Raw genomic sequence first — 23893 nt, forward strand, 5'->3', positions numbered from 1 at the left:
GGGAATTAGTGATGTGCAGGTTGGCTAAACTCAACCCGACCCTAACCCGCCCGCTGTCAGCCCAAACCCAACCCGGCCAGTCCCCTCAATTTATAGACCTGCCCACAGATGATGTCACAAAAGGGGCAGGGCGACTGTGCACCTATAAATCAGAGAGCCGAAAGCTAGCAGTGTAAGGTCACCCACAAATGTTTTGCCACGGTCAGGTCCAACCCACGGGTCCTACAGTATCGGCCCGGCCCACAGGTCCTACGGTATCAGCCCCACCCATAGGTCCTACAGTATCAGCCCGGCCCACGGGTCCTACGGTATCGGGCCGGCCCACAGGTCCTACGGTATCAGCCCCACCCATGGATCCTACGGTATCAGCCGCACCCATGTATCCTACGGTATCAGCCCGGCCCACGGGTCCTACAGTATCGGCCCGGCCCACGGGTCCTACCATATCGGCCCCACCCATGGATCCTACGGTATCGGCCTGGCCCACGGGTCCTACGGTATCGGCCCGGCCCACGGGTCCTACGGTATCGGCCCCACCCATGGATCCTACGGTATCGGCCCGGCCCACGGGTCCTACGGTATCGGCCCCACCCATGGATCCTACGGTATCAGCGCGACCCACGGGTCCTACGGTATCTGCCCGACCCACGGGTCCTATGGTATCGGCCTGGCCCATGGGTCCTACGGTATCGGCCCCACCCATGGATCCTACGGTATCGGTCCGACCCACGGGTCCTACGGTATCGGTCCGACCCACGGGTCCTACGGTATCGGCCCCACCCATGGATCCTACGGTATCAGCGCGACCCACGGGTCCTACGGTATCGGCCCGACCCACGGGTCCTATGGTATCGGCCTGGCCCACGGGTCCTACGGTATCGGCCCCACCCATGGATCCTACGGTATCGGTCCGACCCACGGGTCCTACGGTATCGGTCCGACCCACGGGTCCTACGGTATCGGCCCGACCCACGGGTCCTATGGTATCGGCCCGGCCCACGGGTCCTACGGTATCGGCCCCACTCATGGATCCTATGGTATCGGCCTGGCCCACAGGTCCTACAGTATCGGCCCCACCCATGGATCCTATGGTATCGGCCCCGCCCACGGGTCCTACAGTATTGGCCCGACCCACACATCACTAATGGGAATCGAACTGGGTATCTGGATAACAAGCCTCTGTCAATTATTTTTTTTAATGACACAAGTTGGGTTAAGAAATATGAAAATGGATAAAAACAACAGCTCTAAATAATGTGCGGGTAAATAACCTGTGAAAAAAAAGAATGGTGTCCCTTTAAGGAAAACAAAATGGAAGGGGGGGAGATAAAGAGAAACCAAACTGGGAGCCTTTAGTTATAGTATTTAGTTATAGAGAATTGTATAATAGGATCGGTCATGTGACAGAAACCCACTCCACGCTTTAAGCCTGTTTGGGGTATTAGGGGGGTGTCTAATAATGGAGGTTGTATTAACCCCTTAAAACCCTTTAGTGATCAACCATCTCGTGTGTCACTTTGCCTTCCTACCTTTTTTGAGCCAATAAGCTGCCAGTAATCTGCCTGCCTGTTATTGGCCCAAACGAGCATTGTTCCTTCTCTATCAACATGGCCTGTAGGTGTCGCCAGCTCCCCATACTCCCCCCCCTCTCCCATTGGCTTCCCTTTAATTGACTCGCCTTGCTTTGTAGTGTTTGCTTCCCCTTGTTACCAGCCGTGTATCGGGCCGACGCTGAGCTTTTAAGCGCTGTAAATACATTATTTTGCACTTTGCGGTATTAATTTTTGGACCAATAATCCCATCTATATTCCTGCCCTGTTACTCATTTCATAGATAATCCTGTAGGGCAAATCCACTTAGTGCCTGCCAGGGAGCGCTGCTCGGTTTCCGGCCTCTAGCAATGATTGGTACATAAGCCGGGGGCCACAGTTACAGAAGCGTGTGGGGGGGTCTGTGTAAAGGAAGTGGGGGGATCTATTTATGAACTGCAAGTCCCAGCAGATAGCCTAGAATCAAATTGGGCTAAACCAATCATTGGTGCCTCAGGCCTATGATAAGATCTCACGCAGGCCCCTCCAAACCCATTAAGTCCACTAGCCATCTTGTTCTAATGTCTGTGCCTTGCCCTTGTTATATGGTCTCCATGTTGTCCTCCTTTCTTCATTTAGCTCTGCTGTAGCTCTTGTCTTACTGTACTCATCTTGCCCCTACTCTAGTCATTTTTTTATACTGTATCTGTCTTGCCCAATTATAGGCATTTTGATATCTGGTCTCCGTATTTCCCTACATTTTCCATTTCCATGTGGCCTGTTGTCCTACTTTAACCATCTTATTCTGCTATCTCTATTTTGCCCAGTTGTAGCTACCTTGTTCCATTCCCTACTTTTAGTATCTTGTACTAATGTAGCCATCTTGTTCTTCTGTATCCATTTTGTCCAACTGTTATGCTGCATCTATCTTTGCCTACTTTTACCATCTTGTTCTACACTTTACATCTTGTCCTACTGTCTCCATTTTGCTCTACTTTTGCATCTTATCCTATTATTTCCATCTTGCCCTACTTTCAACATCTTGTTCTACTGTCTCCATCTTGCCCTACTGTCTCCATCTTGCCCTACTGTCTCCATCTTGTCCTACTGTCTCCATCTTGCCTTTCTTTTGCCATCTTGCCCTACTGTCTCCATCTTGCCCTACTGTCTCCATCTTGCCCTACTGTCCCCATCTTGCCCTACTGTCTCTCTCTTGCCCTACTGTCTCCATCTTGCCCTACTGTCTCCATCTTGCCCTACTGCCTTCATCTTGCCCTACTGTCTCCATCTTGCCCTACTGTCTCCATCTTGTCCTACTGTCTCCATCTTGTCCTACTGTCTCCATCTTGTCATACTGTCTCCATCTTGCCCTACTGTCTCCATCTTGCCCTACTGCCTTCATCTTGCCCTACTGTCTCCATCTTGCCCTACTGTCTCCATCTTGCCCTACTGTCTCCATCTTGTCCTACTGTCTCCATCTTGTCCTACTGTCTCCATCTTGCCCTACTGCCTCCATCTTGCCCTACTGTCTCCATCTTGCCCTACTGTCTCCATCTTGCCCTACTGCCTTCATCTTGCCCTACTGTCTCCATCTTGCCCTACTGTCTCCATCTTGCCCTACTGTCTCCATCTTGCTCTACTGCCTTCATCTTGACCTACTGTCTCCATCTTGCCCTACTGTCTCCATCTTGCTCTACTGCCTTCATCTTGCCCTACTGTCTCCATCTTGCCCTTGTGTCTCCATCTTCCTCCTCTGTCTCCATCTTGCCCTACTGTCTCCATCTTGCCCTACTGTCTCCACCTTGCCCTACTTTCATTATCATGCCTCACTTCTGCTACCTTGTCCTACTGTTGCCATGTTGTTCCATTGTACCTATTAGGACCTGCTTTGTGTGTGTCTTTGGGAGAGACCTTACATTGGCACACCACAAATTTGTGGCCCCATTTAGCTGCCATACCCAGAGTCCCTTAGTGCCCTATTCCATTTGTACTAGAGTAGGCTTCAGGTTTAATGGCGCAGATGTTACCAGTTGGGATCAGGGCATCTGAACGAGAGGTTCCCACAAAATACGTTTATGTATCTTCTCGAAAAAACAAACACACAGAGAAAACTGGCAGAGCATTTGGGCTCGCACAATGCAGAATTTTCTAAATTATTAATCAGATTACGGGAAGGAGCAGATGGAGAGAGGGGGCGGAGGAATTTGTTATTATTCATTTCCATTCTGTGATTAGCAGCAGGAAAGAATACCTTGGGTAAATAGAGAGCGGCGTATGCGTTGCACGGAGGAATCTGACACGGCCGTCGGGCAGGGCGTGCTTAATATTACATTATTAGATTTATTCTCATTCAGCCGAGAGAGAGAGGGCAGCAGTGCCAACATGTGAAACCCCCACATCTCTATTGGGCTTAAATCAGTCTCTTAATATCCTGCTGCCGAACCAGCCCAGTGTGTAGATTTGGCTTTGTTATTAATAGTGTGTATATTCAACTCCCAGGCCCTGTGCCTTTATCCCAATACCCCTCGTCCGGCTTTCTTCCCACTCTTGCCTTGCGGTCTTATTACAGCAGTGGGATGCAGTGAGGCACAACTAATGGCTACAGTTGCAATAAACGGATATTTGCTTCCATCACGGAACTTTCCTGGGATCCGCGAGCCTGCAAGTCACATTGCCACTTCTCACTCCCCCACTAACCCAGCCTTGTATTAATGGAGCTGCTTAGGGCCCCGAAGGGAAGGAGCCGGTCTTGCTGCTAATGCTTTACCCAAGGGCCCAGACGACCCATTAAAATACCATTATTAACCTTTTATATTGCCAGTAGCTTTCGGCACACTCCTGTCTGGGGCCGAAAAAATGTCTTTAAATATATGAAGTAGATGCATGTATGTATATATATATATACAGATATAGGACTGGTTATCCAGAATGCTCGGGACCAAGGGTATTCTAGATAAGGAGTCTTTCCGTAATTTGTTATCTCCATATCGTAAGTCTACTAAAAAATTAATAAAACATAAATGAAACCCAATAGGGCTGTTCTGCCCCAATAAGGGGTAATTATATCTTAGTTGGGATCAAGTACAGGTACTGTTTTATTATTACAGAGAAAAGGGAATCATTTAACCATGAAATAAACCCAATAGGGCTGTTCTGCCCCAATAAGGGGTAATTATATCTTAGTTGGGATCAAGTACAGGTACTGTTTTATTATTATAGAGAAAAGGGAATCATTTAACCATTAAATAAACCCAATAGGGCTGTTCTGCCCCCAATAAGGGGTAATTATATCTTAGTTGGGATCAAGTACAGGTACTGTTTTATTATTACAGAGAAAAGGGAATCATTTAACCAATAAATAAACCCAATAGGGCTGTTCTGCCCCAATAAGGGGTAATTATATCTTAGTTGGGATCAAGTACAGGTACTGTTTTATTATTACAGAGAAAAGGGAATCATTTAACCATGAAATAAACCCAATAGGGCTGTTCTGCCCCAATAAGGGGTAATTATATTTTAGTTGGGATCAAGTACAGGTACTGTTTTATTATTACAGAGAAAAGGGAATCATTTAACCATTAAATAAACCCAATAGGGCTGTTCTGCCCCAATAAGGGGTAATTATATCTTAGTTGGGATCAAGTACAGGTACTGTTTTATTATTACAGAGAAAAGGGAATCATTTAACCATTAAATAAACCCAATAGGGCTGTTCTGCCCCAATAAGGGGTAATTATATCTTAGTTGGGATCAAGTACAGGTACTGTTTTATTATTACAGAGAAAAGGGAATCATTTAACCATTAAATAAACCCAATAGGGCTGTTCTGCCCCCAATAAGGGGTAATTATATCTTAGTTGGGATCAAGTACAGGTACTGTTTTATTATTACAGAGAAAAGGGAATCATTTAACCATTAAATAAACCCAATAGGGCTGTTCTGCCCCCAATAAGGGGTAATTATATCTTAGTTGGGATCAAGTACAGGTACTGTTTTATTATTACAGAGAAAAGGGAATCATTTAACCATTAAATAAACCCAATAGGGCTGTTCTGCCCCAATAAGGGGTAATTATATCTTAGTTGGGATCAAGTACAGGTACTGTTTTATTATTACAGAGAAAAGGGAATCATTTAACCATTAAATAAACCCAATAGGGCTGTTCTGCCCCCAATAAGGGGTAATTATATCTTAGTTGGGATCAAGTACAGGTACTGTTTTATTATTACAGAGAAAAGGGAATCATTTAACCATTAAATAAACCCAATAGGGCTGTTCTGCCCCAATAAGGGGTAATTATATCTTAGTTGGGATCAAATACAATGTTTTGTTTTATTATTAAAAAAGGAGAAAAAGGAAATCCATTTTAAAAATCTGAATTATTTGATGAAAATGGAGTCTATTGGAAGACAGGCTTTCTGTGATTCGGATCCTTCTGGATAATGGTGTTCCCTGATATTGGATCCCATACCTGTATAGTAAAAAAATGAAAATTTAAAATATATCAAAATGTGTATAAAATATTTTTTCTATATAAATAAAAAAAGATATAAACAAAATATATAAAAAATATAAACCAACTATAAAATATAAATATAACAAATATAAACACATTAAAAAAAAAATGTATATAAAGTATATATATATTTTTTCTATAAAATAAAATATATAAAAATGTTATTAAAATATAAATATTGTAAAAAATATATAAACAATATTACAAATAAATAAAAAGTAAAAAAAAATATAGAAAATAAAATATATAAAAATATAAAATTGATATAAAATATAAATATAAAGTAAATACATATATATATATATATAAAACAATATATATATAAAAATGATAATAAAATGTGTGTGTATATATATATATATACATTTTATTATCATTTTTATATATATATTGTATATTGTAATAAATCAAAAAAATAAAATATATAGTAAAACATATGTGTATAATATAAATATCAAGTATAACAAATTAGTATAAAATGGGACATTCTCTCTGTATCTCTCGTGGGACATTCTCTTTATTACATCATTATTTGGTGCATATTTGCGTTAGTATTCAGGATAAAGCCTTGCGCTCTAACCCCCTGCCTGTTGCTAGTCTGTGTGTTTGTATTCTCAGTGCATTGTGGGAACTTGCACGCTCCCTTGTACCCCCCCACATCGATCACCCTTCCCCCTAAATGCCTCTGCGGGGCCCAAGGAAGATCCATCAGAACCATAATTGGGTTTGTACTACAGAGGCAGCGTTAGTCCAGCAGTGGCTTTTGGTCGGGTCTTAAACTGACTGGGGCTTCATTTTCTGCCCCCGGTGAGTTCATGACCCACCAAACAAATAATGATCTGTAGGTACATTCTCATTGGGCAGGTTTCTGAAACTATAATGAATCTAATATATAGCACATAAAACTTATTCTGGTGTTTGGTAAATAAAGCACTTTGATGTGTTTTGAGCTGCTCGGATAAAATAGAAACTAATTATATGGTTTAAATTGTGAAAGGTTTTGGTGAATGTGGGTGGGGGCTTTTGCAAGACCAAGATTGGGTAAGAAATGTGTCCAACTGCCATAATGTACTGCTCATTGTTGATAAATGAGATCTAGTAAGTTTTTCAAGTTCAAGCTTTGCAAGAAGGAGACAGTAGGGCAAGATGGGGACAGTAGGGCAAGATGGAGACAGTAGGGCAAGATGGAGACAGTAGGGCAAGATGGATACAGTAGGTCAAGATGGAGACAGTAGGGCAGGATTGAGATAGTAGGGCAAGATGGAGACAGTAGGGCAAGATGGAGACAGTAGGACAAGATGGAGACAGTAGGGCAAGATGGAGACAGTAGGGCAAGATGGAGACAGCAGGGCAAGATGGAGACAGCAGGGCAAGATGGAGACAGTTGGGCAAGATGGGGACAGTAGGGCAAGATGGGGACAGTAGGGCAAGACTGAGACTGTAGGGCAAGATGGGGACAGTAGGGCAAGATGGAGACAGCGGGGCAAGATGCAGACAGCGGGGCAAGATGGAGACAGTAGGGCAAGATGGAGACAGTAGGGCAAGATGGAGACAGTAGGGCAAGATGGAGACAGTAGGGCAAGATGGAGACACTAGGGCGAGATGGAAACACTAGGGTGAGATGGAGACAGTAGGGCAAGATGGAGACGGCAGGGCAAGATGGAGACGGCAGGGCAAGATGGAGACGGCAGGGCAAGATGGAGACGGCAGGGCAAGATGGAGACGGCAGGGCAAGATGGAGACGGCAGGGCAAGATGGAGACGGCAGGGCAAGATGGAGACGGCAGGGCAAGATGGAGACGGCAGGGCAAGATGGAGACCGTAGGGCAAGATGGAGACAGTAGGGCAAGATGGAGACGGTAGGGCAAGATGGAGACAGTAGTTCAAGAGGGAGTCTCCACCTTACCCTACTGTCTCCATCTTGCCCTACCGTCTCCATCTTGCTCTACTGTCTCTATCTTGCCCTCCAGTCTCACTCATCAGCGTTGTCCTGCAGGGTCAGTGACCCCGCCAACCAGATAGCGTTTTAACTTTCGGTCTAATTGTGTTTATCTTCCCTTTCACTTTCCCCAGGTTTAAGAAGATCATCCCAGTCCCGGAGCAGAGCATGGTGCAGATGCTGTGTTACCTTCTTGAGTGTCTTCTGACCAAAGAGAACACCCCGCCCGACTGTCCCAAGGAGCTGTATGAGCTGTACTTTGTCTTTGCCGCAGTCTGGGCCTTTGGTGGAGCCATGTTTCAGGATCAGGTGCAGCTCTTTAATATAGTGTTATATTATTCTATATCCTACCCATATGTATAAATACAAATATACAGAGAAGGAATGTTCTGGGCACACAATAAGCTGTACCCCCATACTGTACTCTCTAAGGGAAACACTATGGCACCCCCTACCCATATGTATAAATACAAATATACAGAGAAGGAATGTTCTGGGCACACAATAAGCTGTACCCCCATACTGTACTGTCTAAGGGAAACACTATGGCACCTCCTACCCATATGTATAAATACAAATATACAGAGAAGGAATGTTCTGGGCACACAATAAGCTGTACCCCCATACTGTACTGTCTAAGGGAAACACTATGGCACCTCCTACCCATATGTATAAATACAAATATACAGAGAAGGAATGTTCTGGGCACACAATAAGCTGTACCCCCATACTGTACTGTCTAAGGGAAACACTATGGCACCTCCTACCCATATGTATAAATACAAATATACAGAGAAGGAATGTTCTGGGCACACAATAAGCTGTACCCCCATACTGTACTGTCTAAGGGAAACACTATGGCACCCCCTACCCATATGTATAAATACAAATATACAGAGAAGGAATGTTCTGGGCACACAATAAGCTGTACCCCCATACTGTACTGTCTAAGGGAAACACTATGGCACCTCCTACCCATATGGGGCTATTCCTTGGGAAATCCACAGTATCAATCAAGAACGTTCTGATCCGAATCCCTCTTTCTTGCGCTGCTGGTAATAATTTCCCATGCCCGGTGCTTAAGTTTAACCCGTATCGCTGAGCGCCACCGCGGGAGACCTGCTTTTAATGCCCCAGGGTTTATATAACCTTTTTTCCTCCTAATTGAAAAGGCACATTTTCTCCTGTTTCACCACCGAAACCTAATTGTATGTAATCCCAGGGCGCAGATACGGTGCGAGCGCTTACCTGCGCCGATAAAAAAAGGAAAATTAAAAGCTTTCCGCCCCCCCCCCCCTTCTCGCTAGCGAGCATATGGTTAAGAATGTTCCAATCTTCCCTGCGGATCGGCCTAAGGTCACACATTTAAATTCTGCGCTTTACGCTTAATCTCTCGCCAACCCATTAAATCGATATTAAGAAGCTCGCAAATGTCACGGCGTCTGCTAGAATGATACGGAAAAAATAGAAGGTTACAAAGTGCCGGATTTAACCATTCTGGGGTTTTTATTTATTTTTTTTTACAGAAATTCTTTCATGGAAAATTCCCTTTTTCCCTTCTTTTTTCATGGATCGTACATAGGCAGGGTCCGACTGGGGGTGCAGGGCCCACTTGGGATGCTTCCTCAGGGGCCCCTGTACCCCCCAATAGGCCCCCGCCACGGCCTGCACGCCCCCCACAGTGGCCACCACCACCCGTCGGCCCCCTCCCCCGAGCACACATAAATAAAACTGGCGGCTTGGGGGAGGGCCCACCGGGGATACTTCCTCAGGGTCCCCTGTGCCCCACAAAGGGCCCCCGCCACGGCCTTCACACCCCTCACAGGGGCCACCACCACCCATCCGCCCCCTCCCCCAAGCACTCATAAATTAAACTGGCGGCTTGGGGGAGGGCCCAGCGGGGACTGGGCCTGGGCAGGAAAATCAATAACTTTGCCTTCCGCTCAAGGTGGGTTGGAGGGGCGGAGTTCACTACCTATTTGCATGGGGCCCCAAGATGTCACATGGTAGGGCCTTCTAAAAAAAAAAAAAAGTAAAAAAAAAAAACCCCAGCTCTAGGGTAATAAGATTGCACCAGGTCTAGTAACCATTAGCAACCAGTCAGCTGTTAACAAATACATTTATAGCTGGTTGCTATGAGTTGCTAGGCCTTATGCAAAGTTTTCATCTTGTATTACATTGGCCCCATTATATGCTTTTTAGGTGCACCCATCATAAAACTGGCCCCGTTGCTTAGGCCTGAGGCACATTGGCCACATTGTGACATCTGACTCAGTACCCTGCCCCGTATTGTTGTTATTATTGACTTCCTTTTCTTCTTCCCAGCTTGTAGACTACCGAGTGGAGTTCAGTAAGTGGTGGGTGACTGAGTTCAAGACCATCAAATTCCCATCCCAAGGCACCGTGTTCGACTACTACATCGACCCAGAGAGCAAAAAGTTTGAGCCGTGGTCCAAGCTCATTCCGAAATTCGAGTTTGATCCTGAAATGCCTCTGCAGGTTTGTATTTACTGGCTTTTTACTGGCTCCATAGTTTATGTAGAGAACAAAAAGCTATGAATTAAGCAGGGGCGGTCCTGTTGTGAGTTGAGCAGGGGTGGTACTGTTGTGAGTTGAGCAGGGCAGTCCTGTTGTGAGTTGAGCAGGGGAGGTCCTGTTGTGAGTTGAGCAGGGGAGGTCCTGTTGTGATTTGAGCAGGGGAGGTCCTGTTGTGAGTTGAGCAGGGGCGGAACTGTAGTGAGTTGAGCAGGGCGGTCCTGTTGTGAGTTGAGCAGGGGAGGTCCTGTTGTGAGTTGAGCAGGGGCGGAACTGTAGTGAGTTGAGCAGGGGCGGAACTGTAGTGAGTTGAGCAGGGCGGAACTGTAGTGAGTTGAGCAGGGGAGGTCCTGTTGTGAGTTGAGCAGGGGCGGAACTGTAGTGAGTTGAGCAGGGGCGGAACTGTAGTGAGTTGAGCAGGGGCGGAACTGTAGTGAGTTGAGCAGGGGCTGTCCAGTTGTAAGTTGAGCAGGGGAAGTTCTGTTGTGGGTTTAGCAGGGGCGGTCCAGTTGTAAGTTGAGCAGGGGCGGTCCAGTTGTAAGTTGAGCAGGGGCGGTCCAGTTGTAAGTTGAGCAGGGGCTGTCCAGTTGTAAGTTGAGCAGGGGCTGTCCAGTTGTAAGTTGAGCAGGGGCTGTCCAGTTGTAAGTTGAGCAGGGGCTGTCCAGTTGTAAGTTGAGCAGGGGCTGTCCAGTCGTAAGTTGAGCAGGGGCTGTCCAGTCGTAAGTTGAGCAGGGGCTGTCCAGTTGTAAGTTGAGCAGGGGCTGTCCAGTTGTAAGTTAAGCAGGGGCTGTCCAGTTGTAAGTTGAGCAGGGGCTGTCCAGTTGTAAGTTAAGCAGGGGAGGTCTTGCATAGGGAACACTATTTTGTGAGGTTACCAGGGTAAGCCCATGGGCTGTATCCATTCTTTGGACTCCATGCTGCCACGGTGGAAGTTATTGGGGCGGCCTCTTCATCCCGTAGCAGAGAGAGACACAGACATCTCCTTATCCTTCTTAGCCAATCAGTGTCGCTTCTAAGCAGCAATATGAGAATCCCATTGGGTACAAACAACTGAAACAAAAGTGCCCAAAGCAGCAGAATTGTGACTTTCTGTGGATTTCAGTGCTGCTCAGATTCCTATCAAAGCCTGTTGATAAAGAGACACCTTCCCACGGCGCTCTATTGTGCTCTCAGCGCAGCGTCTCTTTATCTCTATGTCTTCAGCCGACTTCCTTTCTTATATTAACTCCTTGCTGGAATTGTAGCACTCTCTTACAGTCTCTTTTACAGCACTGCCGTCAGGAAAGGCCTTTCTCTAATCTAGCATAAAGTTCCCATAAAGCCATTCTTGGAGTTATTATGAGGAATTGCCATTGGGTTTACCCAGAGTTCCTTTTGTCATTTTTAGGCTTGTTTGGTGCACACCAATGAAACCATCCGCGTGCGTTACTTTATGGATAAACTACTGGAAAGGCGACGCCCAGTCATGTTGGTTGGCAACGCAGGGACCGGGAAGTCTGTGCTGGTTGGAGACAAGCTGTCTTCCCTGGATTCTGATGAATATATGATAAAGAATGTTCCGTTCAACTACTACACCACGTCGGCCATGTTACAAGGTAAATGGAGACCCTATCTGATACTCATTGTAAGCAGCAGTCCTGCCCTGCTTTATGGCTGAGATTCTAGCTATCTGTATAACAGAGCATTCTGTCACAGTGGCACAGATCCTATCTGATCCCCCCCATTGTAAGCAGCAGTCCTGCCCTGCTTTATGGCTGAGATTCTAGCTATCTGTATAACAGAGCATTCTGTCACAGTGGCACAGATCCTATCTGATCCCCCCATTGTAAGCAGCAGTCCTGCCCTGCTTTATGGCTGAGATTCTAGCTATCTGTATAACAGAGCATTCTGTCACAGTGGCACAGATCCTATCTGATCCACCCCCCCCCCCCATTGTAAGCAGCAGTCCTGCCCTGCTTTATGGCTGAGATTCTAGCTATCTGTATAACAGAGCATTCTGTCACAGTGGCACAGATCCTATCTGATCCCCCCATTGTAAGCAGCAGTCCTGCCCTGCTTTATGGCTGAGATTCTAGCTATCTGTATAACAGAGCATTCTGTCACAGTGGCACAGATCCTTTCTGATCCCCCATTGTAAGCAGCAGTCCTGCCCTGCTTTATGGCTGAGATTCTAGCTATCTGTATAACAGAGCATTCTGTCACAGTGGCACAGATCCTATCTGATCCCCCCATTGTAAGCAGCAGTCCTGCCCTGCTTTATGGCTGAGATTCTAGCTATCTGTATAACAGAGCATTCTGTCACAGTGGTACAGATCCTATCTGATCCCCCCCATTGTAAGCAGCAGTCCTGCCCTGCTTTATGGCTGAGATTCTAGCTATCTGTATAACAGAGCATTCTGTCACAGTGGCACAGATCCTATCTGATCCCCCCATTGGAAGCAGCAGTCCTGCCCTGCTTTATGGCTGAGATTCTAGCTATCTGTATAACAGAGCATTCTGTCACAGTGGCACAGATCCTATCTGATCCCCCATTGTAAGCAGCAGTCCTGCCCTGCTTTATGGCTGAGATTCTAGCTATCTGTATAACAGAGCATTCTGTCACAGTGGCACAGATCCTATCTGATCCCCCCATTGTAAGCAGCAGTCCTGCCCTGCTTTATGGCTGAGATTCTAGCTATCTGTATAACAGAGCATTCTGTCACAGTGGCACAGATCCTATCTGATCCCCCCACTGTAAGCAGCAGTCCTGCCCTGCTTTATGGCTGAGATTCTAGCTATCTGTATAACAGAGCATTCTGTCACAGTGGCACAGATCCTATCTGATCCCCCATTGTAAGCAGCAGTCCTGCCCTGCTTTATGGCTGAGATTCTAGCTATTCTGTCCCTTGGGAGAGTGCAAGGTTTAGAAGGCTGTCACTTAGTCACAAATGGATGTTGCCGTGCTGCTGAGTCCGTAGATGACACTCAGGGCCTATAGATGCAGCTGTTTAGTTGGCACAGAGGAGCGGAGGTTAAAGTGCCAGTCCAACATGAGAGGTTATGCAGAGAGTAAATACGCCCCGACGAGCTGCTTATTCTGCACATTTCCCTCCCACATTACGGGGCCACAGCCATTAGCGGAAGCTTTATGGGACGCCTTGAGCTAATCGCCGCTTTTATTTCGCATTTTCCGCCGTCTCCATTTATAAGTGCCTTATGCACTGGGGAGGCGGGGAACTTCTGTCCTGGAAAAAAAGAGCAATAACTCACGTGCGGGAATCGTTAGGAGCCTAACGAGACAGGCAGAACCTAATTATCGGGTATAATACACCCACTGAGCCCTATTGCACTGCCTTTGCCTCGTTACATTCCATTTAAAAGGGCAGGTCCAACCCAAATCTTTGTTTGGAAATGTCATTCTAAGCAACTTTCCACTGTAAATTCATTCAGCATTTTCATTGGTTTATTGCCTTTCTGCTCTTTGCACTGTTGGTTCTGACTTTTGAAACAATGTAGCAGAGGTACTTCTACTCTAACCCCTATTTTATCTGTTCTAAATTCCCTCCTCAGTTCACATTTCCACTCTATATCACCCCACTACCCAGCGGGGCCGGCACTAGGGGTAGGCACAAAGGGCATGTACCTAGGGCACAACCATAAGGGGGCGCCAGGCAGGTACCAATAGTCTCCCTTGGCATTGCCCCGCCACTTGTCATTGAGGAAGGTTGCAGGGATGAGGTGCACAACCGGGTTGCCTAGGGTGCCCAGTCAGCTGGGGCCACCCTGGGCCACCCCGTGCCACCCTAGACAGCAGCCCTAAGTCTGGGTGCACGTGACATCACCTCTGGCATGAGTGACATCACACCCGGGGGAAAATTGAGCCAGACCCCTGCCCCCCACCCAAGGGCCGCCCCCTAAAGCCATCACCCCAGGCACAGGCCTTTGGGTGCCTAAGTATAAATAGGGCCCCAACCAGTTGTTTCGTCCCTTCCAACTAAAACGCTTGTAAAGGGAATGTAATAAAAAACACACAATAAAAAAGAAAGACCAACTGCAAAGCTGCTTGCATTGATAACACAATATTAATGGCACGCATACTGTATGTCTGTATTCCCTTCTTCTTACCTGGGCACCCAGATAACTGTCCCGTTGTGCTTTGTCCACAGCTGTTCTGGAGAAGCCCCTGGAGAAGAAATCGGGCAGGAATTATGGACCCCCAGGGACCAAAAAACTCATTTACTTTATTGATGATATGAATATGCCGGAGGTGGATACTTACGGCACCGTACAGCCCCACACACTCATTCGCCAACACATGGACTACGGCCACTGGTAAAGGCAATGTTTTTTTTTGTTCCCATGTGGGGGTGCCAATTTTTTTATGAAAAATATCATTGGTGGTTTTTGGAGAATGCTGGGAGTTGTAGTTAATGCATTGCTTTCCCCAAGGTATGACAGAGGCAAACTCTCCATGAAAGAGATCATGAACGTGCAGTACGTCTCCTGTATGAATCCCACCGCCGGCAGTTTCACCATAAACCCCCGGCTGCAGGTCAGTAAGGATCCCATAATAACCACCAATGCTCTCTTCTACCTTATGCCCCTTCCTTCCATCAACTGACGCACGTTTATTTGTTCCCACACAGCGCCATTTCTGCGTCTTTGCCCTCTCCTTCCCTGGCACAGACGCCTTATCTACTATATACAACACCATCCTGACCCAGCACCTGAAGATGGGCAATTTCTCTGGCCCCCTGCAGAAGTCAACCCAGCAGCTTATCAACCTGGCATTGTCCTTCCATCAGAAAATTACCTCCTCCTTCCTGCCGACTGCCATCAAGTTCCACTATATCTTCAACCTGCGGGACCTGTCCAACATATTCCAGGTATGGGGGTGGGCCAGTTAGGGGGACACTTGGGGTGAGTGCTTATTTGTGCCCTGGGTACCCCTGGAACTATAGCGGGGTGACTGTTACCCCAATGTTTCTATATATCTGTAACCTTGTTATGGGCTAAGGGGGCCCAGCCTGAAGGCCAGTTAGGGGGGGATTTGGGGTGAGTGCTTATTTGTGCCCTGGGTACCCCTGGAACTATAGCGGGGTGACTGTTACCCCAATGTTTCTATATATCTGTAACCTTGTTATGGGCTAAGGGGGCCCAGCCTGAAGGCCAGTTAGGGGGGGATTTGGGTTGAGTGCTTATTTGTGCCCTGGGTACCCCTGGAACTATAGCAGGGTGACTGTTACCCCAATGTTTCTATATATCTGTAACCTTGTTATGGGCTAAGGGGGCCCAGCCTGAAGGCCAGTTAGGGGGGGATTTGGGGTGAGTGCTTATTTGTGCCCTGGGTACCCCTGGAACTATAGCGGGGTGACTGTTACCCCAATGTTTCTATATATCTGTAACCTTGTTATGGGCTAAGGGGGCCCAGCCTGAAGGCCAGTTAGGGGGGGATTTGGGGTGAGTGCTTATTTGTGCCCTGGGTACCCCTGGAACTATAGCAGGGTGACTGTTACCCCAATGTTTCTATATATCTGTAACCTTGTTATGGGCTAAGGGGGCCCAGCCTGAAGGCCAGTTAGGGGGGGATCTGGGGTGAGTGCTTATTTGTGCCCTGGGTACCCCTGGAACTATAGCGGGGTGACTGTTACCCCAATGTTTCTATATATCTGTAACCTTGTTATGGGCTAAGGGGGCCCAGCCTGAAGGCCAGTTAGGGGGGGATTTGGGGTGAGTGCTTATTTGTGCCCTGGGTACCCCTGGAACTATAGCAGGGTGACTGTTACCCCAATGTTTCTATATATCTGTAACCTTGTTATGGGCTAAGGGGGCCCAGCCTGAAGGCCAGTTAGGGGGGGATTTGGGGTGAGTGCTTATTTGTGCCCTGGGTACCCCTGGAACTATAGCGGGGTGACTGTTACCCCAATGTTTCTATATATCTGTAACCTTGTTATGGGCTAAGGGGGCCCAGCCTGAAGGCCAGTTAGGGGGGGATTTGGGGTGAGTGCTTATTTGTGCCCTGGGTACCCCTGGAACTGTAGCGGGGTGACTGTTACCCCAATGTTTCTATATATCTGTAACCTTGTTATGGGCTAAGGGGGCCCAGCCTGAAGGCCAGTTAGGGGGGGATTTGGGGTGAGTGCTTATTTGTGCCCTGGGTACCCCTGGAACTATAGCGGGGTGACTGTTACCCCAATGTTTCTATATATCTGTAACCTTGTTATGGGCTAAGGGGGCATCAGGAAGTGGCACAGATGGGCGGAGCTAGTGAGGATTTTGCCGAAATTTGCAAATAATCGCCCCAAAACACTATTTTTTTTTAAAGCACATTCCTTCTATATTTAGATTAGTACAATTCATTCAGACAATATTGTTTTTCACACAATATGTCCCCTTTAAAATAACCTGCTGTCACCCGTCTGCTTCGACATTTGCTGATGTGGCCCCCAGGGGCCCATCTGTGAACTCATTCTACTAAATGAAATTCTCTGCCTGGCTCTTTACAGCCTCTTCGTAAGTCTCTAGGTCTCGCTAAGCTGGGACGCGCTCGTCTCATCCTTCATTAGCAACACTAATTACGGCGCTGATTCTAGCCCGCGTGGTAATGAAGACAATTAGCATAGGCCCATTTGTAACGAAGGCAACTGTCAGCCTGTTTTGACAAGAGCTTTCCTGGCGGGCCCTCCGGCTCCGGCTCTGATGCTTACCTGGCAAGCTGAATGTGCCCTATATACTGCGGAACTCACGGAGAGATGGCAGGGTGGAAACTGCCATAGGTGTAATATATGATGTTAATGGCATAATTTGTAGCCCACAAACAGGCACTCAATATGAATTAAATCCATGTAAGCAGAAACAAGAATATAGAAAGGTAACGGTAAGTTCTGGTCCAGTAATGCAAGGCTGTGAGCGGGTCAACAATGCTCTGGCCAGTGCAAGTGGTACACCACAGATGCCATAGACAGTCATTATTTATTGGGCTGGGAGTGGGGGGGTGTTTGGGCCCCTGTGTACTTAAAATGCCAGGGCCTATTTGAATCCGAGTCCAGGCCTTAAATGTAGGGGGACAAGTAAGGGACAAGTATTGAATTGCACCACTGCATGGTGACAGCAAAAAATAAGTGCCAGTGCTATAAATCTCACTAACATGTAAGCATAACTTGTAGGCCATGGTGGAGACAGTAGGCCACCACAGAGACTGTAGAACATGTCGACTGTAGACCTCTAGGTCATGATGGGGACTTTAGGACAAAATGGTGACAGTAGGGCAAGATGTTGTAGATGGAAAATAAATTGTAGGCCACCACAGAAACTGAAGAACATGTAGACAGTAGGCCTCTAGGGAAGAATGGTTGCAAGAAGACAAAAAATTGACAGTAGGGCAAAATGTCAGTAGGAAAAGATTTCAGTAGGCCACAATGGAGACAGTAGACCACCAAAGAGACTGTAGACCAGGTAGACTGTAGGCCACTAGGGCATGATGGTGACAGTAGGACAAGAAGCTCTTTTTAGGGCAAGATGGAGACAGTAGGGCAAGATGTTGACTGTAGAATAAGATGGAGACAGTAGGACAAGATGGAGACAGTAGGGCAAGATGGAGACAGTAGGGCAAGATGGAGACAGTAGAACAAGATGGAGACAGTAGGACAAGATGGGGACAGTAGGGCAAGATAGAGACAGTAGGGCAAGATGGAGACAGTAGGGCAAGATGGAGACAGTAGGGCAAGATGGAGACAGCAGAACAAGATGGGGACAGTAGGGCAAGATGGAGACAGTAGGACAAGATGGAGACAGTAGAACAAGATGGATACAGTAGGGCAAGATGGAAACAGTAGGGCAAGATGGAGACAGTAGAATAAGATGGAGACAGTAGGGCAAGATGGAGACAGTAGGGCAAGATGGAGACAGTAGGACAAGATGGAAACAGTAGGGCAAGATGGAGACAGTAGAATAAGATGGAGACAGTAGGGCAAGATGGAGACAGTAGGGCAAGATGGAGACAGTAGGGCAAGATGGAAACAGTAGGGCAAGATGGAGACAGTAGAATAAGATGGAGACTGTAGGGCAAGATGGAGACAGTAGGGCAAGATGGAGACAGTAGAATAAGATGGAGACAGTACAATAAGATGGAGACAGTAGGGCAAGATGGAGACAGTAGGGCAAGATGGAGATAGTAGAATAAGATGGAGACAGTAGGGCAAGATGGAGACAGTAGGGCAAGATGGAGACAGTAGAATAAGATGGAGACAGTAGAATAAGATGGAGACAGTAGGGCAAGATGGAGACAGTAGGGCAAGATGGAGACAGTAGGGCAAGATGGAGACAGTAGGGCAAGATGGAGACAGTAGAATAAGATGGAGACAGTAGGGCAAGATGGAGACAGTAGGGCAAGATGGAGACAGTAGAATAAGATGGAGACAGTAGGGCAAGATGGAGACAGTAGGGCAAGATGGAGACAGTAGGGCAAGATGGAGACAGTAGAATAAGATGGAGACAGTATGACAAGATGGAGACAGTAGGGCAAGATGGAGACAGTAGGGCAAGATGGAGACAGTAGAATAAGATGGAGACAGTAGGACAAGATGGAGACAGTAGGACAAGATGGAGACAGTAGGGCAAGATGGAGACAGTAGAACAACATGGTGACAGTAGATGACGATGGTCGCAGTAGAGAAAGATGGCAACTGTAGGTCATAATGTGGGCGCCAACACATAATATTAGGATTGGGCAACCTGCTGCTGATGTTGAATTACTCCCACAATGCCTTGCCAACCCCGCTGATACCGCAATGCCTGGAGAGGGAGTTCTGCCCAAGGCCGCCATCATTTCAACCAAGGAATGACTTGATCTAAAATTTCTTTTCACACATTTCCTTTTTGATATCATTATATGAAAGCGCAGACTTATGGTGAACGTTGTATATGTGCTATTGTAGGGCATCCTCTTCTCTACCCCCGAGTGCCTGAAAGTCCCGCAAGATTTGGTCAAGTTGTATCTCCATGAATCCAATCGCGTCTACCGGGACAAGATGCTGGAAGAAAAAGACTTTGATACCTTTGATAAAATGCAAACAGAAATGGTGAAGAAGTTCTACGATGTAAGTGGGAATATTTCTCATATGTTTTATCATAGCCTGTACAGAGAGATACTATAAAACTATGGCACATAGGGATTCCCCTGTACTAAGCACAATTCAGCAGGAACAGCCCCCTAAGTTTGCTCATAGCCTGTACAGAGAGATACCATAAAACTATGGCACATAGGGATTCCCCTGTACTAAGCACAATTCAGCAGGAACAGCCCCCTAAGTTTGCTCATAACCTGTACTGAGAGATACCATAAAACTATGGCAGCATAGGGATTCCCCTGTACTAAGCACAATTCAGCAGGAACAGCCCCCTAAGTTTGCCCATAGCCTGTACTGAGAGATACCATAAAACTATGGCAGCATAGGGATTCCCCTGTACTAAGCACAATTCAGCAGGAACAGCATTCTGAATAAACCGTAAATAAAGGGGAAGTCTGACTGCAAAGCTCACATCTGTTGTCTCTTGCATTCCCAGGACATGGAGGAGATGTTAGAACAAACCAAGACAATGAACATGTACTGCCATTTTGCCAGTGGGGTCGGGGAGCCCAAATACATGCCGGTCCAGTCTTGGGAGTCGCTAAATAAAATTCTGGTGGAGACTTTGGACAACTACAATGAAGTCAATGCTGTGATGAGCCTGGTTCTTTTCGAGGACGCCATGTGTCACATGTACGATTGGGTGACATCAAAGTGACAGAAACTGCAAACTGTTTAGCTATTATTATTATTATTATTTTTCCACCAGTTCATGTTAGTCATATATTCAAACCATGATCTTCCTCAGCCCGGAATGGTGTTATAGGGCAACAACGCTGTAACCAGGAAAGGGTTAACCATTCCTGAGATGCTTATTGACATGTGACAGATAGCGGATAGAAGGAGAGACTGGTAAATGAATAGGAGAAGGGACTAAATAGAAAGAAAAGTAACAATAACAATAAAACTGGAGCCTTACAAAGCAATAGGGTTTGGCTGCCGGGGTCAGTGACCCCCATTTGAAAGCTGCAAAGAGTCAGAAGAAGAAGGCAAATAATTCAAAAATTATAAAAAATGAAGACCAACTGAATAGTTGCATAGAATTGGCCATTTTATAACATGGAGACCTCTGATTAAACACATCTTGTGTCCCATTTTAATGCAGTTGCCGAATCAACCGAATCCTGGAATCTCCCCGGGGGAACGCTCTGCTGGTCGGAGTAGGGGGAAGCGGCAAGCAGAGTCTGACAAGACTAGCGGCCTTCATAAGCTCCTTGGACGTGTTCCAGATCACCCTACGGAAAGGTTATGGCATCCCGGATCTCAAGGTACCGTGGGTGGAATCCATTCTAGTAACAAGATCATACCTGTCTCCTGTAGGAGCAAGGTTAAAGGAACAGTAACACCAAATAATGAAAGGGTATAAAAGTAATTAATATATTGTACTTTTGCCCTTTAACAATATGTACTGTTGCCCTGAGCATTGCCCCCTGAAGCTACTGATGGCAGATTGGACAAACACTGAATTCATATGAATTATAATGACTGACCCTGGGGGACTGACCCACTCAGACCTCACTCAGAGCAGATACAACTCACACATTCACACCCACCAAGTTCTAAATACAATTTCCAAACATTTACCCTTTTTTTTTCATATTTCCAGGTGGACCTGGCAAACCAATACATAAAAGCCGGGGTGAAGAATGTGGGAACGGTTTTCCTGATGACGGATGCCCAGGTGGCTGATGAGAAGTTCCTTGTTCTAGTCAATGATTTGTTGGCTTCTGGTATGTGCCCCCCCCTCACTTAACCTAGGAACCCTGTGCCAAACAGTTACTGTCCCTAAGGCTTTCAGCAACCTTGCCTTGGGTGCCAACCAATAATACGTTGCCTGGCAGAGGAAGTGGGAGATACCAAGTCAAGTAAAGAGTGTTACTTTGAACCCATTCATGATAGGTGGGTTGAACTGAAACCTGCAGGTTCGGGCCAAGGAGGTGAGCAGGTTGGTGGGCGATGGTAGGGCCCACCCCTTTGGTGATGTAATAGTACTGACTTCTCCCGTATGGTGGCTGATCCCACCCAGAGAGGAGTTGGTTCAGATGTGGCTTATAACATAGAAGGACTTCGGACTGGACTAGATGTGGGTTCGGACGGAGCAAGCTAGGGTGGGATTTGGGTTGTAAAATTTCTGACCCAATTATCACTAGATAGGCTATTTCCTGTTCTTACAGTGCTCATAAAGCGATACTGACACATTCCTATGAAAATCCATAGGAACACAGTGTTAGTAATGCAAAATGTTTGGGGCCAAAAGTCCCCCAAAGCTGCCCCCAGCCCAGCGATACTTACCGAGCCACTCTGACATGGCTAAAGGCTCTTCCATAGTTGTTTCAGTTACACTGAGCTGGCGCGATCCTTCCACAGGCTGGAGTACTCTTTCCATTTGTAATTAGACTATGGAAGGATTGCTCCGCCCCCCCCAGCCATGTTGGAGTGTTGGACTCGGTAAGTATCACTTGGCTGGGGGCAGCTTAGGGGCACTTTGGGCCCCAAACATCCTATGGATTTTCATAGTATTTTCATGTATTGCTTTAAAATTGATTGCAGGTGATTTATTAATATGGCGCTCAAGACTAGGTCCTCCGTCAGGCCTAGATTGGCATTCAGAATAGGCCCTGGCATTCCCAGTACCCAGAAGCCAAAACTGCCCCCCCAGCCCAATAAATATCGACTGTCTATAGGATCTCATAGCAGCCCCTCCGACATTTGCTTTAACACTTTCCCTTGAATCTCCTTATGACCGTGCTTTTGTTCCCCCCCCCCCACGAAGGCGAAATCCCAGATTTGTTTCCCGACGATGAGGTGGAAAATATCATCAGCAGCGTGAGAAATGAGGTTAAGAGCCAAGGTCTAATGGACACTAGGGAGAACTGCTGGAAGTTCTTTATAGATCGAGTGAGACGGCAGTTAAAGGTAAGTAATCTAGAATATGGTGATTGCATTTGGTTTATTTCTAACCTGTTTATCTATGATCTATGGGTGACCAACAACATTCAGAGTTACAATTGGCTCCTAGCTGGTGTTTGCCTTTAGGTTGACTTTAGGTGGCCTATGGTTAGCTTACAGTGTATCTGCATATAGCTGATGGATTAGGCTTCCCGTTAAGGCCTGTGGTTGCCTTCCAGAACCTCTCTCCACCATAAACTCACTGGTTGGGATGCTTGATTTGTGCAACTTCTACTATTGTGGCAGAACGCCATTCTCATTCCTTACATATTACCATAATATTTTGTTCTGAACTCCGGGAGTACTGTAGGGGCTACAGCAAAGAGGTAACACTTATTTGGGCGGGGGGGGGGGGGGGGGGGGTAACACACAACAGGATAAATACAGTGCCAATTCCATGTATTATACCCCATAACCCACAGCAGATAAATACAGTGCCAATTCCATGTATAATACCCCAGAACCCACAGCAGATAAATACAGTGCCAATTCCATGTATAATACCCCAGAACCCACAGCAGGATAAATACAGTGCCAATTCCATGTATAATACCCCATAACCCACAGCAGATAAATACAGTGCCAATTCCATGTATAATACCCCAGAACCCACAGCAGGATAAATACAGTGCCAATTCCATGTATAATACCCCAGAACCCACAGCAGGATAAATACAGTGCCAATTCCATGTATAATACCCCAGAACCCACAGCAGGATAAATACAGTGCCAATTCCATATATAATACCCCAGAACCCACAGCAGGATAAATACAGTGCCAATTCCATGTATAGTACCCCAGAACACACAGCAGGATAAATACAGTGCCAATTCCATGTATAATACCCCAGAACCCACAGCAGGAATAAATACAGTGCCAATTCCATGTATAATACCCCAGAACCCACAGCAGGATAAATACAGTGCCAATTCCATGTATAATACCCCAGAACCCACAGCAGGATAAATACAGTGCCAATTCCATGTATAATACCCCAGAACCCACAGCAGGATAAATACAGTGCCAATTCCATGTATAATACCCCAGAACCCACAGCAGATAAATACAGTGCCAGTTCCATGTATAATACCCCAGAACCCACAGCAGGATAAATACAGTGCCAATACCATGTATAATACCCCAGAACCCACAGCAGGATAAATACAGTGCCAATTCCCTATATAATACCCCAGAACCCACAGCAGGATAAATACAGGGCCAATACCATGTATAATACCCCAGAACCCACAGCAGGATAAATACAGTGCCAATTCCATGTATATACCCCAGAACCCACAGCAGGATAAATACAGTGCCA

At 46.5% G+C, this 23893-nt stretch overlaps 1 protein-coding gene across 1 annotated transcript in view; it reads left to right on the forward strand.

Moving 5' to 3' along the window:
- dnah9 (dynein, axonemal, heavy chain 9) overlaps window positions 1–23893 on the forward strand; it is a 132226-nt gene that overhangs the window by 58026 nt on the left and 50307 nt on the right. The window contains exons 36-46 of the mRNA XM_031894796.1: window positions 8118–8292; window positions 10309–10482; window positions 11906–12113; window positions 14664–14829; window positions 14947–15049; window positions 15144–15383; window positions 19434–19595; window positions 20062–20258; window positions 20731–20893; window positions 21232–21355; window positions 22399–22541. Of these exons, the coding sequence (XP_031750656.1) occupies window positions 8118–8292; window positions 10309–10482; window positions 11906–12113; window positions 14664–14829; window positions 14947–15049; window positions 15144–15383; window positions 19434–19595; window positions 20062–20258; window positions 20731–20893; window positions 21232–21355; window positions 22399–22541 (1855 nt within the window). The remainder of the gene's footprint in view (window positions 1–8117; window positions 8293–10308; window positions 10483–11905; window positions 12114–14663; window positions 14830–14946; window positions 15050–15143; window positions 15384–19433; window positions 19596–20061; window positions 20259–20730; window positions 20894–21231; window positions 21356–22398; window positions 22542–23893) is intronic.

This window comes from Xenopus tropicalis, chromosome 10 (genome assembly GCF_000004195.4).
Source record: "Xenopus tropicalis strain Nigerian chromosome 10, UCB_Xtro_10.0, whole genome shotgun sequence".
NCBI classification, from domain to species: Eukaryota; Metazoa; Chordata; class Amphibia; order Anura; family Pipidae; genus Xenopus; species Xenopus tropicalis.